Raw genomic sequence first — 18333 nt, forward strand, 5'->3', positions numbered from 1 at the left:
TTTCAACCTATGTTGTTCTACCTTTTGCCTTATGTGTCCACCCTTCAAAAAATAAAATAACACAACAAGCAATTGCTGCAATATTCACTTCATTCCAAAGTTTCCCCCTGCAGTACTTTTATTCTGCAAGCATTTGCCTTCAGTCTGATGGCCAGCATCGTTCAACCTATTGCATCTGAGCCCAGGTTGTCCTTGAATTTTCAAGCCGGTGACTGGACAGTGAAAAGAAATACAGCTCATGTCTCTGTCACTCTGGATTCTCTTCCTGTCACCATGCTCCCTGTCAGCACATGAACTGATTGGTTCCTTGTGCTGATTCTTCCACTTGCACTGCTACCCTCCTATGCAGAGACTACATGAGACTGATGCCAGATCAAATTGAGGTACTTGCACTGCTTCCATTTCAAAATGCAATTAATGATGTATTAATGGGTACACAGCCGTTTTAATTTTAATTTTTCTACAATTTAAGCACCTCTACAATGGAATGTAGTAATGCCCAGGTCTGGCAATAGCTTTCTAAGGTATTGGACATCGATACCTGTCCCCCATCCCCTCGGCACAAATGCAATGCCTGGCCTTAGCGACTTGTGGACAAATGTGGTCATTGCTGCATGGTGGATTGGCAGTCAAAATTCCACATATGAGAAAGTTAACATTAGCATAGGCGCTTTCAGGTAAAAGGGGAGGGAACCATAATACAACTCTTCTAAAGCCGCTAGTTCACTTGATCACTTCCCCCACAAGTTCAATTTAATAATCGGCTCATAGAAAGCAATCAAGGTTATCTTGATACCCAGATGTATATTAATGAATTACTGTTTTCTTTTCATATAGCAATCAGGTATTGCGACAGATGTCAACTGATTAAACCTGACCGATGCCACCATTGTTCAACCTGCGATGTGTAAGTATTTATACTTTTCAAATATTCTCTCAAAATACACATGTAGCAACTGATGAAGTTGTTAGACAAAGAGATTCAATTATTCTTATTTTTTGGATGGATTACAAAATGTTTAAAACTGTTTTTGCTTTTTGTCAACTGTGTTTTATGTAGAGAAAATTTTCTGAAAGTGATGGATATCTCCTCTTAGATAGTTTATCTATTAGGTTTTGGCTTTAGATGCACGTATGTTACACTGTTGTCTATGATACGGCCGCCTCTTCTGCACTTTTATCTTTGCAATTGCTAATTTGTTGATAACTATTGAGGGCAGTATAGAGTACATCATAAAATACTGAAAGATCACTTTTCTGTGCAATTGTTTTTGATCTTGTCTACATTTCGCTGTCAAATGTTAGCTCAGTAAAATAATTCTTGCTGAGATTTTCCTTTTTTTTTATTTTTTATATTCATGCATATGTGATGCAATTTGTTTTAAAGTAAATTATTATCAAGCACAATTGTATTCTAAAAGCAATTTATGTATAAAAAATGTGTGTGTGTGTATGTGTATGTGTGTGTATATATATATATATATATATATATATATATATATATATATATATATATATACATACATACATACATACATACATACATACAGTGTGGGTTTTCCAGTAGCTATGCCTCGATGTACACCCCCTGATGATGCCATAACAAAAAGTACGTAAAGGCAGAGCTACAGGAAGTGACGTTGTTTCACTGGGGCAATTGAGAGAACAAGCTGAGCCTGCACTTGCTATAGTGGATTTTAACAAAGTAGGTGCTACACGCAGACGGTTTTTTACTTTTTATCATAATAAATATCCTCCCAAAAATATATAAAAAAAAATGTTTTCCTCAGTTTAGGCCGATAAGTATTCTTCTACATATTTTTTGTAAAAAAATTTGCAATAAGCGTTTATTGGTTGGTTTGCCCAAAAGTTATAGCGTTTACAAAATAGGGGGTAGTTTTATGGCATTTTTATTAATATATATTTTTTTACTAGTAATGGCGGCGATCAGCGATTTTTTTTTTTCCCCGGTACTGCGACATTATGGCGGACACTTTTGACACATTTTTGAGACCATTGGCATTTTTATAGCGATCAGTGCTATAAAAATGTATTGATTACTATAAAAATGCCACTGGCAGGGAAGGGGTTAAGTATGTTCCCTGGGTGTGTTCTAACTGTAGGGGGATGGCCTCACTAGGGGAAATGACTGATCGCTGTTCATACATTGCACTTGGTCAGGCACTTCTCCCCTGACAGGACCAGGAGCTGTGTGTTTACACACACGGCTCCTGGTCCTCGCTCTGTAATGCGCAATCGCAACCGCCGGTCACGCGCACGGGAGTCAGGGACGAGCGGGGGCGCGCACGCCTCTATTGGCTGCTGGGCGAGGTGACGTATAGCTACCAGCAGAACCGACCTGCCGCCTTAAAACTGCGGCGGCTGGTCGGCAAGCAGTTAATAGGTTACAAAAAATTATATACATATACACATACAGTGTGTGTGTGTGTGTGTGTGTGTGTGTGTGTATATACACACACACTATATGTACATAGTGGGGTTAGATCCCTTTCACACTGAGGCACTTTGCAGGTGCTATAACGCTAAAAATGGCGCCTGAAAAGCGCCCTGAAAGAGCCGCTGCTGTCTCTCCAGTGTGAAAGCTCCGAGGGCTTTCACACTGGAGCGGTGTGCTAGCAGGATATTAAAAGAAAGTCCTGATAGCAGCATCTTTGGAGCGGTGTGTATATACCGTTCCTCCACCACTCCTGCCTATTGAAATGAATGGGCACCGCGGCTATACCGCCGGTAAAGCACCACTGCAGCGGCGCTTTGTGGTGGTTTTAACCCTTTCTTGGCCGCTAGCGGGTTGTAAAAGCGCCCCGCTAGCGGCCAACATGCCCACCACCCCAGTGTGAAAGGGGCTTTAGTTATGTTTGCTGGTTACTTATTCAGATGACTCTTCCCTCATTGCAGTGTTGCATAGTGGTTCTTAGACCCCTTTCACACTGAGGCGTTTTTGCGCTACAAAAAGCACCTGAAAAGCTCCTGAAAATTGCTTCCAATTAATTTCAATGGATTCTTTCACACTGGGGCGGTACGCTGGCGGATAGGTAAAAAAAAGTCCTGCAAGCATGTTTGCAGCGCTTAAAGCGCCTCAAAATCGCCCCCCCCTCTCCATTGAAACAATTAGGAAGCGATTCAAAATTGCCTCAAAATGGTTCTTTTGAGTCACATGACCTTAAAGAAAAAAACACACGCTGCAAAAGCGCCTGGCGTTTTATGGGCAGTTTTCTAGCGCCTTAGTGTGAAAAGGGGTCTTACTGTTGCTGTCCTTCAGTACACTTTATCAGTCTGCTGAAAAAAACAATACAGTTTCTGTGTGGCTTGTCTCATAGTTTTGATTTCATATCAGCAGTTGTTCAGCAGGGATGCTAAGGACCTCTGATATAAAGATGGATTTTAAGCCTCTTACACTCAATGAGAATATCGGCCAAATGATCTTTTTTATTTTATTTTGCATGCTAGTCTCATATCGAAAATGAAGAGGATACTAAAGTTACGAAAATTCTTGTTAGAAAGCAATTTCAGAAGTGATGTAATGTGTTGTGTTGTATTTTAATGTATTTTTTAATTTTCGAGCAGTCTTGTTCACTAAATTTTTTTTTCCTCTGACGAATATTGTACTGAATAAATGAAAATCATTAGTTTTGATATTGTACTAGAAACATGTTCGTGTTTGTCCCTTCGGATAATTTTGGCTCTCGAAAGCTGTGTACCAGCAATCAGATTATTCTATGTTCGATCTGAAAGTTGTATTTGTCATCCGATTTTCTTGTGTGTACAAGGCTTTAGGGGCCCGTTTACCCTGTCCACACGCTAAAACACCCCTTTTTCATGTGCGGGCCGTTGTCGGTTTTGCTGGGCAGTGAAGGAGCAGTGCAGTGCTGAGACCTGCATGTTACAGGTGCAGAAAACCCAGGTCTCTATACATGGTGTGATTGAGCAGTCAAATCTACTGCTTGTTAAGTAAGGCCCCTTTCAGACGTCCGCTCCGCCTGTCCGTTATTACAAGTCCGTTAACGGACTTGTAATACATCCCTATGGGATCGCGTCCGTTAGCGGATGGAGCATCCGCTAACGTCCGCGTCCGTCGGGGATCCGGTTTTCGGACGGAAGAAAACCCTATTTTTCTTCCGTCCGGCGGAACGGAACTGATGCAGACGGACAGACGCTCCGTCTGCATCCGGTTCCCCATAGGGCAGAGCGGAGCTGAGACAGGGCGGTCTCTGCACTGTGTGCGGGGACCGCCCTATCCGCCGACAGCTCAGCGGGGATCCCCGCTGAGCCAACAGACACACAGAGCGGACCCAGAAACGGTCCGCTCTGTGTGAAAGAGCCCTTAAAGTAAAAGGATTTCAAGCCGTTATAATTTCTTTCATTAGCTCTGTCAGGGTGTCTGTGCTTTCTACGTCACTGTTTTTTAACCTGGCTTTAAAGAATAAGGCAAGTCTGTAATCACATTGTTTCAATGTTATTGTTATTTTGGGTCATGTGGCTGTCATTCCCTTACAAGCTCTATATCCTGTCCCGACAGTGGGTGGGCTCTAAAGACATTCCTATGCCGCGTTGTCATGTATCTAAGGTGTGGGATTATATCTAGGTTGGGAGACACAAAAGGGAAATCCTGTGTGTCCCTGTATTATGAGGCATGCAGTAATCACCTAATCCCTAAACTGAATGGGAAGAAACAAATCCGAGGGCCACAACCACGCAGAAGCTGTGGTGTTGCTGGGCCAGTACAGTAAATGACGTCGCAACAGAAGGACTGACAGAATTGACTGGAAAATACGCGGGACTGAAGGGGACATTAAGATAGATCATTGTCCGTTTTGACCGTTTTTGTCTGTCAAAAATATGTATTTTTCCCCTTCATTAAAATAAATTGCAGATTAATTTTTTTTTGTGGAGGTGGGGGTGGAAATGCCTTTTTTGCAGTACTCAGACCACGCTTCCAGTTTTATCCTTTAGGCAATAAGGATGTCGTAGCTGCCCAAAGCCTCCTGGGATACTCACTTTATGTATTCCAGGAAGCTTCTGAGCTATAAACACCCTGCTCATATTTTGTACATCATCAGGGGACCAAATGCAGGAACCTGAAAGAGACAGCTGGCTCCCCATAGCGTCGGCAAAAAAGAAGGTGGCACCAGACCCAACGTGCAATGGCGGTTTACAGAAGGGCAACACTGGGTTCATTGGACATGTGGGAGTGTGTTTTGAGGATAATCCCAAAATTCGGGTAAAAGGGGAGTTGGACCCCTTGAAGCCCCTTGAAAAACAGTACATGTATTGCAGGTAACCTCACATATGTGCAGGTGAAATAATTTGGTGTCTCAGCATTGCTGCCCTGGCAGATATCCACAGGACATGAACTAGTTGTGAGCCTTGACAACGGGTTTTATGGAAGTCTGATATCGGTTCAGCAGCCGGTAGAGTCCAGTGTTATTTGTCTGTACCTGCGGTTATCCCACAACCCAAAAATCTTATACAAGCCACACATACTCTGAAAAACCTCCACTTTAACAATAAGCCTAGATAATACAGAACTTTTTTTTTCCTTTTCACTTCTTCAGTAGCTTTTAGTTCCTAAACAACAAAATGTTCCATCACAAAGTTTATTATCAGGGAAGGCATGCATTTTGTCTCTGGTATCTTACTTTGAAATGTGTCTTTCAGGTGTGTGCTGAAGATGGATCATCATTGCCCTTGGTAGGTACAGTCGATTTACTTTTTTTTATGTGTGCTTTATATGCTGTGCACTGGTTTTACTTGTTCTTTTTTTTAATGCAGGGTGAATACCTGTGTGGGATTTTCGAATTACAAATTCTTCCTGCTGTTTCTCATGTACTCCTTGTTCTACTGCTTATTTATTGCTGCCACAGTGCTGCAGTATTTCATTCGCTTTTGGACGGTAAGGGGTTAACTCCCAATGTTGCTTAATGTTCCAGGGAATTTTCATGAATATTCACTGACAGAAAAAAGAGAATTGCTTTTGCTTTGAAATCTTTTGTACAACCCCAATTCCAAAATGTTAGAACGCTGTGTAAAATCTACATAAAAACCAAAAACACTGATTTGCAAATCTCATAAACCTATATTTTATTCATAATTGAAAATAGAAAACATATTAAATGTTTAAACTGAGAAGATGTACAATTTTGAGAAAAAATATGTAATTTTGAAATTGATGGCAGCAACAAGTTTCAAAAGAGTTGGAACAGGGCAAGAAAAAGCTGTCCGTAGAACCCCAATTCCTATAAAGTTGGAACGGGGCCATGTTTACCACAGCATAGCATCCGTTCTTCTTTTAATAACACTCTGTAATTGTCTGGGAACTAAAGAGACCAGTTGCTGCAGTTTTGGGGAGGACTTTTGTTCCATTCTCGCCTGAGCTTATGATACAGTGAATTTTGGAAGTATTCCTGAGCCCATTTAGTATAATGTCCATCACAGAAGCATGCCTGGTTTTAATGCAGTGTCATCTGAGGGCCCAAAGATCACGGGTATTCAATATTGTGTTTCAGTTTTGTCCCTTGCGCACAACAAATTCTCCAGATTCTCTGAATCTTTTGATGATATTCTGTGCTGTACAGTGAGGATTTTTTTTTAATCCCCTGCAGATTTGGTAAATTTGCCCACTTTTAAAGAAATTAAGGTTCTATAATTTTTTTTATCATAGGTGTATTTTAAATAATAAAGACAAAATTCTTAAAAAATAAAAAAATAAGATATAAATGTTAAAAATTGAGTTGCAGTTCCGTGAGTAAAAATAAATATTTGGTCCCCTACCAGCCAACAATTATTCTGGCTCCCACAGACTGGCTACAGTATGTGCTCATGTGGTACACAGATAAGTCCTATCAATTTTAAGAAGGTGTTCCAAACGAAAACTCATTATGTGTATAAAAGAAACTTGGCCACAGAATCTTTCTCCCAATTAAACCTAACCATCATGGACAAGACAACAGAGCTGTCCAAGGACATTAGGAACAAGATTGTAGACCTACACAAGGCTGAAATGGGATACAAGACCATCAGCAAGAAGCTTAGTGAGAAGGAGACAACTGTTGGAGCGATTATTTGCAAATGGAAGAAATACAAAATAGCCATCAATCACCTTTGTCCTGGAGCTCCAAGCAAGATTTTGCCTTATGGGGTAAGGATGATCATGAGAAAAATGAGGGTTTAGCCCAGAACTACACGGAAGGAGCTTGTGAATGATCTCACGTCAGTCGGGACAACAGTTACCATACAAACCTCTGGTAACACAATACCCTGCCATGGATTGAAATCTTGCAGTGCCTGCATGGTCCCCCCTCAAGAAGCCACATGTATAGGCCGTCTGATGTTTGCCAATGAACATCTATATCAGGGCTCAAAATTTCAAGTCCTGAGCTACTAGCCAGGCCTCAAGAGTTACTCGCCACCAGTTGCCCCACCTAATTCATACACTGCCCTGCGCCCAATTGCACCCGTAAACGCGCCCTCGTAGATTATCTCATGGAATGACAATGTTTTATGCAGAATCAAGTTACAAAATTAAATATTACCAACAACAACTTTAACAAAATGGGACAGGGCACTGGAGGCAGACCAGAGGGACAGGGCACTGGGGGCAGACCAGAGGGACAGGGCACTGGGGGCAGACCAGAAGGACAGGGCACTAGAACTGGGTCTCTTCCCCATTGTCTTGCTGTCTCCTCTGCAACTCCCATCCATCCTCTCTCTCTCTCCCATTCATCTCATCATCAGGAGCCTGTGTGTGCGGCTCCACGTTTGCATGTCCCCACTTCCCCCTTTTATTCAGGCTGGCAGAGAGGAGAGGAGCTGCAGCACAGCGGGAGGGAGTACAATCCAGCGCTGAGATCCACACAACTGCACATCCATTGACACCATAGCACAGCGCACACTGACAGCGCACAGAACACATTGAGACCAGTCTGCTCACAGTGCTCAGGCTAAACTGTTGGACACTTACATAGAGCACAAGGAGAAGAAAACTGCACAAACAGGACGGCTGCCGCTCTCATGTCAGGGCAACTTTCAGTGAGCGCTGCACCGGAGTGGTAATTTTTGCAATCCTCCACCTCACTCATTACTTTCTGCTCTCCAGCTACATTGGTCGGGGTCTGGGGGAGGGGGGCAGGCTCAGAGAGGTCATACTGTTAGGTCCCATGGCTTAATGAGAATTGTAAGGAGAGCACCTGTGTACTGCTCTGCTGTGCACGGCTCACCAGACTACTTTTCCCAAGCATGCACCTTTCCTCTTCGGCCGCCAATCTCATCGGGGCTCTAAGTGTAGGCACAGATTGGAGGGAGATTGGTCATGCAGCCCTGTCATCACTCGCCCCCAGCTTAAATCCACTCGCCAAATGCTAGTAGGCGAGTGGAAATTTTGAGGGCTGTCTATATGATTGAGAGAAAGTGCTGTGGCCAGATGAGACCATAATTGAGCTCCTTGACATTAAGGCCAATATACAGGGCCATATATTGTAAAATCTTGAATGGGAACCTTCTTCCCTCAGCCAAAACACTGAAGATGGGTCGTGAATGGGTTTTCCAGCATGACAATGACCCAAAACATACCACCAAGGCAACAAAGTGGCTCAAGAAGAGCACATTAAGATCATGCAGTGACCTCGCCAGTTTCCTATAGAAAATGTATGGAGGAAGTTGAAAATTTGAATTGTCAAGGGACACCTAAGAACCCTAACGATTTAGAGAAGATCTGTAAAGAAGAGAGGACCAAAATCGCTCCTGAGATGTGTGAAAACCTGGTCACCAACTACAAGAAACGTTTTACCTCTGTGCTTGCTTTCTCCACCAAGTACTATGTCATGTTTTGCTTGGGGATCAATTACTTATATTACTCACTGAACTAAAACTCAATTTATAACATTCATATCATAATATTCTGTCTCTATCATTTAAAATACACCTATGATATAAATGATAGACCCTCCATTTCTTTGTAACTGGGCAAACTTCTAAAATCTGCAGGGGATCAAATAATTTTCCCCACTGTCGAAGATGATATATTTAAAGTGATACTAAACCCACACTGTTTAATTTACATTGTCCCTTCTATTTCTGTATGTAGATTTTACACACCTTTCAATCTTTTTTGGAATTGGAGTTGTATTTTCCTAGTTGCAGAAAAGTGAATAGCGCTCTGTTTCGGGCTTTAAGGGATGGAATTCCATTGCTATTACTCTCCATCTAAAGAGGGATCTTTTTTTTTTTTTTTTAAATAAGGCATACCGTTACTATTATAATAATAACATATCAAATAAGCACTGCACAATAAAGAACAATAAAAATCAATACAATATAAAGTGCTGCTACTTAAAATAAAATAATATGCAAAATAGGTAAAAACAAATGTAGTGTCAGTCTACAAATTCACAGTAGTGCAATGAAAAAATGTGTATAGACATAAAAATATCAATAAATAAAATAGTGTCCATATTCAAAAAATGTCCACATCAAAAAAATGAATAAATCAAAAATCCATTGTGAAAAACTGTTGCAAATTTAAACTACTAAGAATCACCATAAATCCTTGACCAAAGTGATCAAGTGCCAGTTCCACACCCTTATAGAATGAGGCTCACCAGATTGTATAGATTTCAATCGCATATGCAATGAATCTTGCTTAAACAGATGACAGCCCGCTCAGATCTTTCCAGACTGAAAATGGCTCTCTCCACATGTGGAGATAAAATCAACACAGAGCCTCCAATAGTGTAAAAACCGCTAAGATAACAATTATAATGAAAAAAAGTAATGATCTTGCATCACAGTTTAAAAAAAATAGCTTTTTATTAAATGCCGGGTGCCTAGGTGCTGCATCTCAAACTTCTCCTTGCCCACACTCAATATCGCACTCTCATCGTAAAGATCCAGTTGCTATGTAGCCACGTCTCCAACGTTTTTTGTCACTTCGGACTTGACCCCCTGTGAGGAAGTCGGAAGTGAGAAATCACGTTGGAGACGTGGCTACACGGCAACTGGATCTTTACACTGAGAGTGTGATCTGCGAGTGCGGGCAAGGAGACGTTAGATGCAGCACCTAGGCACCCGGCATGTAACAAAAAGCTAATTATTTTTAACTATGATGTAAGATCATTACTTTTTTAATTAAAATTGTTACCTTAGAGGTTTTTTCACTATTGGAGGCTCTGTATTGATTTTATCTCTATATGTGGAGGGAGCTATCATCTGTTTTCATTCCGGAAAGATCTGAGCGGAGCTTTGGACTGTCATCTGTTTAAGCAAGATTCATTGCATATGTGATTTAAATCTATACAATCTGGTTAGCTTCATTCTATAAGGGTGTGGAAATGGCACTTGATCACTTTGGTGAAGGATTTATGGTGATTCTTGGTAGTTTAAATTTGCAACAGTTTTTCACAATGGACTTTTGATTTATTCATTTTTTGAATATGGACACTATTGGTATTTTTATGTCTATACACATTTTATCATTGCGCTACTGTGAATTTGTAGATTGACGCTACATTTGTTTTCACCTATTTTGATTAATAATAACTTGCTTATAATTCTATATATCATGCTTTGTCTTTTACGTGTTGTGTATTTTAGTAAAGGCTGATGTTTTGTGCTTTCACACCATCTCTCATCGCCTATCTGACCTTACAGATGTATATTTTCCTGCCGGGCACAATAGATGAACCACTCTGTATAACATGGCACAGCTCATTTTAACAGAACCAAGTTGCTTAAAAAAAAATGGCCAGTCATAATTCAGCTTAATCTTATAGAAAAGAATTGCATAGTGACCTATATCAGCTTTGTTGGTTTCCTTGTGATCTTTCCATTTTTTTCACAATTTTATTCAACTGGAAAAACAGGGATTTGGAAATTGTGTTCATCCCAATATGTCCTTCCTTCGCAAATCCAAAAAATAAAGGAATTATTCCCTACTTTTAGGATAGTGGGGAATTCTAATGGCTGCATCTGCAACGTGTGCTGGAAGCCCCTAGCAGCAGATGTGGAATTAAATCTTGTATCACATTTACGTCTCTCATACATCATCATACTGCCATCTGCTGATCAAACCATTAAAATGTCTAATGAATTCTCTCTGTTTGCGTAAAGCTTTGCCGCAGCAAATCTGAAGAGTCTTGTCCCCAGGTAAAATATTCAGCCAGTGATTTATGAATGTCCATCCAAGATCCTACAAGTAGTTCTTAAAGTGTATATGTTAAAGTATAACTAAAGGCAAAACTTTTTTTTTTCTTCGTTTTTGGGTAGAATACAGAGAAGCTAGGACACCTGTCAGTTTTTATTGTAAAATACCACATTTTGTGCTGTCACCGGAAAAGTTATAGAGGGTTAATCTTCCAATGGGGACACTAGTTCTGGGGGGGGGGGGTCCCCTTAATTTGCAGGGATTTTTTTCCACTTCCTGTTTGCCTATGGGCAGGGAGTGAAGCAAAATCTCCAAAATTGGCCACATGACAGAAAAAAAAACTGACCTTCCCTTGTGCTATCCAAAATTAAAAAAAAGGTTTTGCCTACAGTTCTACTTTAAGGTGGCCATACATTATACAATTTTCTTATTCCATTCCCTTTACTTTTACCTTCAACCATGTAGTGCAAGGCACTGCTGGCTGCATACAAATTTAAAGTGTTTAGGTTTGACCTCATATTATATGCTTTTTGGTGAATCTAAAGAAAAGTGTATAATGTATGGGCAGCCATACTCATTTGCTGTGGTGGCAGGCCATTTTGGGGCTGAATACATTTGTAAGTTAAGTAGAAGCTATTGTCATTTATTGTCTTACTAAATGTCTTTATAAATGGGACAGTCTAAAAAACAGTGATAATGTGCAAACTGTATTGATGGCTCAGACTACTTAATAGCTGCCACTGTATTTGGGCAGCAATTCCCTTTAACCACTTTCATACAGGGCACTTATACACCTGCCCAGACCAATTTTCAGCTTTCAGCGCTGTTGCACTTTGAATGACAATTGCGATGTCATGCTACATTTTACCCTAACGAAATTTGTATCATTTTGTTCCCACAAATAGAGCTTTCTTTTGGTGGTATTTGATATGGTATTTGGTATTTTTCTGCAATTTTTTTTTAAAAAGACTGAAAATTTTGAAAAACAAATGCTTTTTTTTTGTTTCCGCTACAAAACTTTGTAAATAAGTACATTTTCTCTTTCACTGACGGGCACCGATGGGGCTGCACTGACGGGCACCGATGGGGCTGCACTGACGGGCACCGATGGGGCGGCACTGACGGGCACCGATGGGCGGCGCTGATGGGCACCGATAGGCGGCGCGGATGGGCACCGATAGGCGGCGCGGATGGGCACCGATAGGCGGCGCGGATGGGCACCGATAGGCGGCGCGGATGGGCACCGATAGGCGGCGTGGATGGGCACCGATAGGCGGCGCGGATGGGCACTGATAGGCGGCGCGGATGGGAACAGATAGGCGGCATGGATGGGCAACGATAGGTGGCACGGATGGGCATGGATGGGCACTGATAGGTGGCACGGATGTACTGTATTATATTTTACTTATGGATGCCAATCAATGCCAAACAATGCCTGCCAATCAGTGATGCCCATTGTGGGCATTGATTGGCATCCATTGTGGGCACTGATTGGCATGGTGGTGGGCATCCCTGGTGGTCTGGTGGCATCCCTGGTGGTGGTCTGGTGGCATCCCTGGTGGTGGTCTGGTGGCATCCCTGGTGGTCTAGTGTGGGGCATCCTCGGGGGGGCTGTGCTGATAATCGATCAGCACAACCCCCCCCTGTCAGAGGAGCAGCCGATCTGACAGACGCGAGTGAGGAAAAGCCAATAACCGACTTTCCTTGTTTACATCGTGATCAGCCGTGATTGGACACGGCTGATCACGTGGTAAAGAGTCTCCGTTAGAGACTCTTTACCTAGATCGGTGTTGCGGGGTGTCAGACTGACACCCTGCAACAACGATAGCCACGATGCGCGCCCTAATATCCTGAGGACGTCATATGACATCCAGTCAGGATATTGAAACCACTTTGCCGCTGTCAATTTGTAATAGGGCGGGCGGCAAGTGGTTAAAAACCTTTCCATAACATTCTGTCGTTTTTTTGGAGTTACTCAATTCAATGCTGATGGATGATACTCTGCCTAGCTGGATCCATGAATTCCTTTCTCAAATACCCCCACAGACAGTGTACCATCTTTATTCACTTGAGTTAGTCAAGCTACTTCAAAGGCTATTCCCTCTTTTTGGGAGTATCAAGCAGACAACTTGGGGGGTATTTGAAAACGGGAAGTTGTCATAGAATTTGTTCTATGCACTTGATAAGTTTATGTGAATATATAGTCGATGTGATAAACTGCAATTTGCAGCATTGATGGGCATTGTGCATATACAGTGATGAAAATAAGTATTTGAACACCCTGCTATTTTGCAAGTTCTCCCACTTGGAAATCATGGAGGGGTCTGAAATTGTTATCGTAGGTGCATGTCCACTGTGAGAGACATAATCAAAAAAAAAAATCCAGAAATCACAATGTATGATTTTTTTAACTATTTATTTGTATGATACAGCTGCAAATAAGTATTTGAACACCTGAGAAAATCAATGTTAATATTTGGTACAGTAGCCTTTGTTTGCAATTACAGAGGTCAAACGTTTCTTGTAGTTTTTCACCAGGTTTGCACACACTGGAGGAGGGATTTTGGCCCACTTCTCCACACAGATCTTCTCTACATCAGTCAGGTTTCTGGGCTGTCGCTGAGAAACACGGAGTTTGAGCTCCCTCCAAAGATTCTCTATTGGGTTTAGGTCTGGAGACTGGCTAGGCCACGCCAGAACCTTGATATGCTTCTTACAGAGCCACTCCTTGGTTATCCTGGCTGTGTGCTTCAGGTCATTGTCATGTTGGAAGACCCAGCCTCGACCCATCTTCAAAGCTCTAACTGAGGGAAGGAGGTTGTTGCCCAAAATCTTGCAATACATGGCCCCGGTCATCCTCTCCTTAATACAGTGCAGTCGCCCTGTCCCATGTGCAGAAAAACACCCCCAAAGCATGATGCTACCACCCCCATGCTTCACAGTATGGATGGTGTTCTTGGGATAGTACTCATCATTCTTCTTCCTCCAAACACGGTTAGTGGAATTATGACCAAAAAGTTCTATTTTGGTCTCATCTGACCACATGACTTTCTCCCATGACTCCTCTGGATCATCCAAATGGTCATTGGCAAACTTAAGACGGGCCTTGACATGTGCTGGTTTAAGCAGGGGAACCTTCCGTGCCATGCATGATTTCAAACCATGACGTCTTAGTGTATTACCAACAGTAACCTTGGAAACGGTGGTCCCAGCTCTTTTTAGGTCATTGACCAGCTCCTCCCGTGTAGTCCTGGGCTGATTTCTCACCTTTCTTAGGATCATTGAGACCCCACGAGGTGAGATTTTGCATGGAGCCCCAGTCCGAGAGAGATTGACAGTCATGTTTAGCTTCTTCCATTTTCTAATGATTGCTCCAACAGTGGACCTTTTTTCACCAAGCTGCTTGGCAATTTCCCCGTAGCCCTTTCCAGCCTTGTGGAGGTGTACAATTTTGTCTCTAGTGTCTTTGGACAGCTCTTTGGTCTTGGCCATGTTAGTAGTTGGATTCTTACTGATTGTATGGGGTGGACAGGTGTCTTTATGCAGCTAATGATCTCAAACAGGTGCATCTAATTTAGGATAATAAATGGAGTGGAGGTGGACATTTTAAAGGCAGACTAACAGGTCTTTGAGGGTCAGAATTCTAGCTGATAGACAGGTGTTCAAATACTTATTTGCAGCTGTATCATACAAATAAATAGTTAAAAAATCATAAATTGTGATTTCAGGATTTTTTTTTTTTGATTATGTCTCTCACAGTGGACATGCACCTACGATGACAATTTCAGACCCCTCCATGATTTCCAAGTGGGAGAACTTGCAAAATAGCAGGGTGTTCAAATACTTATTTTCCTCACTGTATCTGGGGGTTCCTCCTGTGTCTGCAGTTTGTAGACCAAATATATCTATATATTTTTGCATATACATAATTTGTATCTTTCAGAATTAAACTTAAGTCAACATTTTATTTATATTTTCCTGGACATGAAAAGAAAGTATTTGAACCTCTGTCAAATTTTTGTTTTTCCCCATGGCTCCTTATTTCCTGTCTATTTGACAAGTGTCACTCAAAAAAGGAAATTGGGTCCTACTGCTTAAACTTCTACACTAACTTGGAATTGGATGTTTCCATATGTACTCATTCCAGCCTTACAATAGCAATCCCCTGGTACATGTAATAACATTTAATACTTGTGCACATATGAAACACATAGTAGTAACATTTTATCATCGAGCAGGCCATTCCTCTTTCCTCAAATTGTCAGACTGGGTACAAAAGCTGCACCACTGTGACATAATGTTGGAAATTATAATTGAAGTACGTTTTTGAAGTACCCGAAGTATGTTGGCAAGCAAATATCCGACTTTTTTGAAGAAAGCATATGATTAGCCATGGTTTTTGTTAACCTAAGCCAAACTCAAGGTTCAACACATACATACGTCTCCTAAATTTGTGATTGATCTCTTATACTCAGGGGAAAGGTGCTTGTACTTGAACCATAGCATTCTAAAGAGCATTTTGTACTGTGGTGTTTCACAAGACTGCACACAGGCAGCTATTCCAATGCAAGGAGTGTAACCCATATGACAATGACAATGCATTTATAATCAATGTTTTACATGTCAAATTGTCCATTTAAAGGGTCAGTGATCTGGTGAATTAGAATAGAGTCCTTTTATCATACTTATTCAGACCAATTCATGAAGAAGTTTAAAGTGCTAGAAATACAAAAGTTGCCATTGCAAAGACTATTCTAAAAATACGATTTGCCTTGGCCGTCTCTGGTTTCCTGCTGAATTGGCCAAAATTAATTCCATGGATGGTCTTGTCTGCACCATATGACTCAAATGAGCCAGACCAAAAATTCTCCATTTAACATCTCAAATTGGATACAGTCATTGTTTGGGTATTCTGACGGATGTGGTTGTCGGCAGAATACAATAACCGTCACCGCATATTCGTCCATCCATGCTGTTTATAGTGGAGGGAGAAATTAAGTGATTTGTCTGATTCTGCCCGTGAGGTTGTTATGATATGTATGACCAGCTTTAGACACTAACCAGAAAAGAGCATGTAGATTAGAAAGTCAGAGTGAAGTCAGAAGCAGCTGCAGTTGGCATTTTTATGCTATAGGCTCCAGTTGGGGAGATCTTTGTTTCCTCCTTGCTTTTATACTTTGATTCCCATTTAGTGATAATTTTTTTTTAGAGGAGCTAGACTTGTGTTTTTTTTTCTATAAACTAGTTATTTCAGGCATTTTGTTGTAATTTTTCCTCTGTTTGGAGCTGGGCACGATTGTTGTCCTGTCCTTCATGACCCTCTGGCATAGGTTTCTATACCCAGCTAACCTGCCAAGTGACACCATCTATTATATTCTTCATGTGTTTCGGCTTTACATATGGTTTCCACGAATATGCTCTTTATGCTTTTCCGCACTACACAACTGAAGAAAGAAAAAGTCTGAAATATGTTGGATACGCCTCTGCTCACTGGGCCCTTTAGAGGCCTTTTCAATGTGATGGAGAGGATATGGATTAACCATAATATTCTGTGCATTGTTCATTAAGATATATACCATTGGTTACAAAGTCATATAGTTGCTTTTATTGTGTAATTATTTTTTAATACTGTAAAAAAAAAACAATTGTACATGTTTTTTTTTTTTTTTCCTGCTATTAACCTGACTTTTAATTAATCAATTGGTGTTAGAAAAACCTAATATGAAAAGCTAAAGCCCTCCTAAGTGATGTTTAATGCACTGAAATAAATTAGTTTCACTGAAAAAAGATTTATCATTTAATCAAGACAGGTCAAATTTTGGCAAGACAAAAGTTTTGTCGCCTATACAGAAATTGAACAACTTTACTGAAAATCCAAAAATATGTCAGCAAATTATGTAGTGGTGCTGTGAGATGCAAATTTAATATCTTGTATGACTTCCATGAGCTTGAAGGACAGCATCCATGCGGTTTGGCAAGGATTCATACAATTTATTGATGAGGTCATCAGGAATAGCAACGAAAACAGTCTTGTATGCCTCCCAGAGTTCATCAATATTCTTTGGTTTCGTCTTCCATGCTTCCTCTTTCAACCTACACCACATATGCTCAATGATGTTCATGTCTGGTGACTGGGCTGGCCAATCTTGGAGCATCTTGATCTTCTTTGCCTTAAGGAACTTTGATGTGGAGATGGAAGGATGCGATGGAGCACCATCCTGCAAAATTTGGCCTTTTTTATGGTTGGGAATATAAGAGGTAGCTAAGATGTCTTGGTATTTTAGACTATTGATGTTGCCTTCCACCCTGCAGATCCCTCGCACACCCCCATTCTGGATGTAACCCCAGACAATGATTTTGCCTCCACCAAACTTCACTGTTTTCTGGGTAAATCTCGGCTCCATGCGGGTTCCAGTAGGTCTCTTGCAATATTTGCGGCGACTGTTGTGTAATTCACCAGAAGATTCATCTGAAAAATCCACCTTTTGCCACTTTTCCAGAGTCCATCCTTTTAGCAGGCTGTGGCCCTTGGCAAATGCCACACGGTTTTTCAATTATCTTTTGTTTAGTGCTGGCTTATGGGGACTGATTTGACCATGGAGGCCATTTCAGGACAGAATCCGGCAAACTGTTCTGGTTGACACAGGGACTTCAGGTGACCAGGTCTCGTGGAGCTCTGCTGCAGTGGAAAATGGGCTGGCCTTGGATTTTCAAGCCAACAAACGGTCCTCTCGAGCAGTTGTCTTGCGGGGACGGCCTGACCTGGCCTTGTCCAAAACGTCTCCAGTCTCTTCAAATCTTTTTTTTATCCTCTGAACTTGACGCTGAGACACATTGAAGGTGTCTGCCACATCAGCAGTGGATCTGGTCTTCAGCCTCTTTATTATCAACACTTTAGTCTCCGGGTGAATCTTAGGCATGTTTGCAGAGGTCTAGTTGCAGTTGAGGTGGTCTAGTGTACTGGTGTTCTTTTTATACACAACTGAGACCTAATTGATCCATTATTAGTCACAGGTTAAGCTCATATAACTGATAATTGACTCAATGGGCTTTACCAAGCTGTGAATATTAGAATACGTTTTGTCAGTTTCGTTTTGCACTGAAACATTATTACAAAAGCTGTTGGGATTAAAATGACCCATTTCTTGTACCAAAATCTTGATTAGGAATATATTTTA

At 41.3% G+C, this 18333-nt stretch overlaps 1 protein-coding gene across 3 annotated transcripts in view; it reads left to right on the forward strand.

The window, feature by feature from the left end:
* Nucleotides 1-18333, forward strand: part of ZDHHC20 (zinc finger DHHC-type palmitoyltransferase 20) — a 130395-nt gene that overhangs the window by 78165 nt on the left and 33897 nt on the right. For 2 of the 3 annotated variants that reach the window (XM_040340523.1, XM_040340524.1), the window contains exons 5-8: nt 838-907; nt 5677-5709; nt 5791-5911; nt 11122-11157. In XM_040340523.1, coding sequence (XP_040196457.1) covers nt 838-907; nt 5677-5709; nt 5791-5911; nt 11122-11157 — 260 coding nt within the window. The remainder of the gene's footprint in view (nt 1-837; nt 908-5676; nt 5710-5790; nt 5912-11121; nt 11158-18333) is intronic. The other variant, XM_040340525.1, reaches the window with a different exon arrangement.

This window comes from Rana temporaria, chromosome 2 (genome assembly GCF_905171775.1).
Source record: "Rana temporaria chromosome 2, aRanTem1.1, whole genome shotgun sequence".
Taxonomy (NCBI): domain Eukaryota; kingdom Metazoa; phylum Chordata; class Amphibia; order Anura; family Ranidae; genus Rana; species Rana temporaria.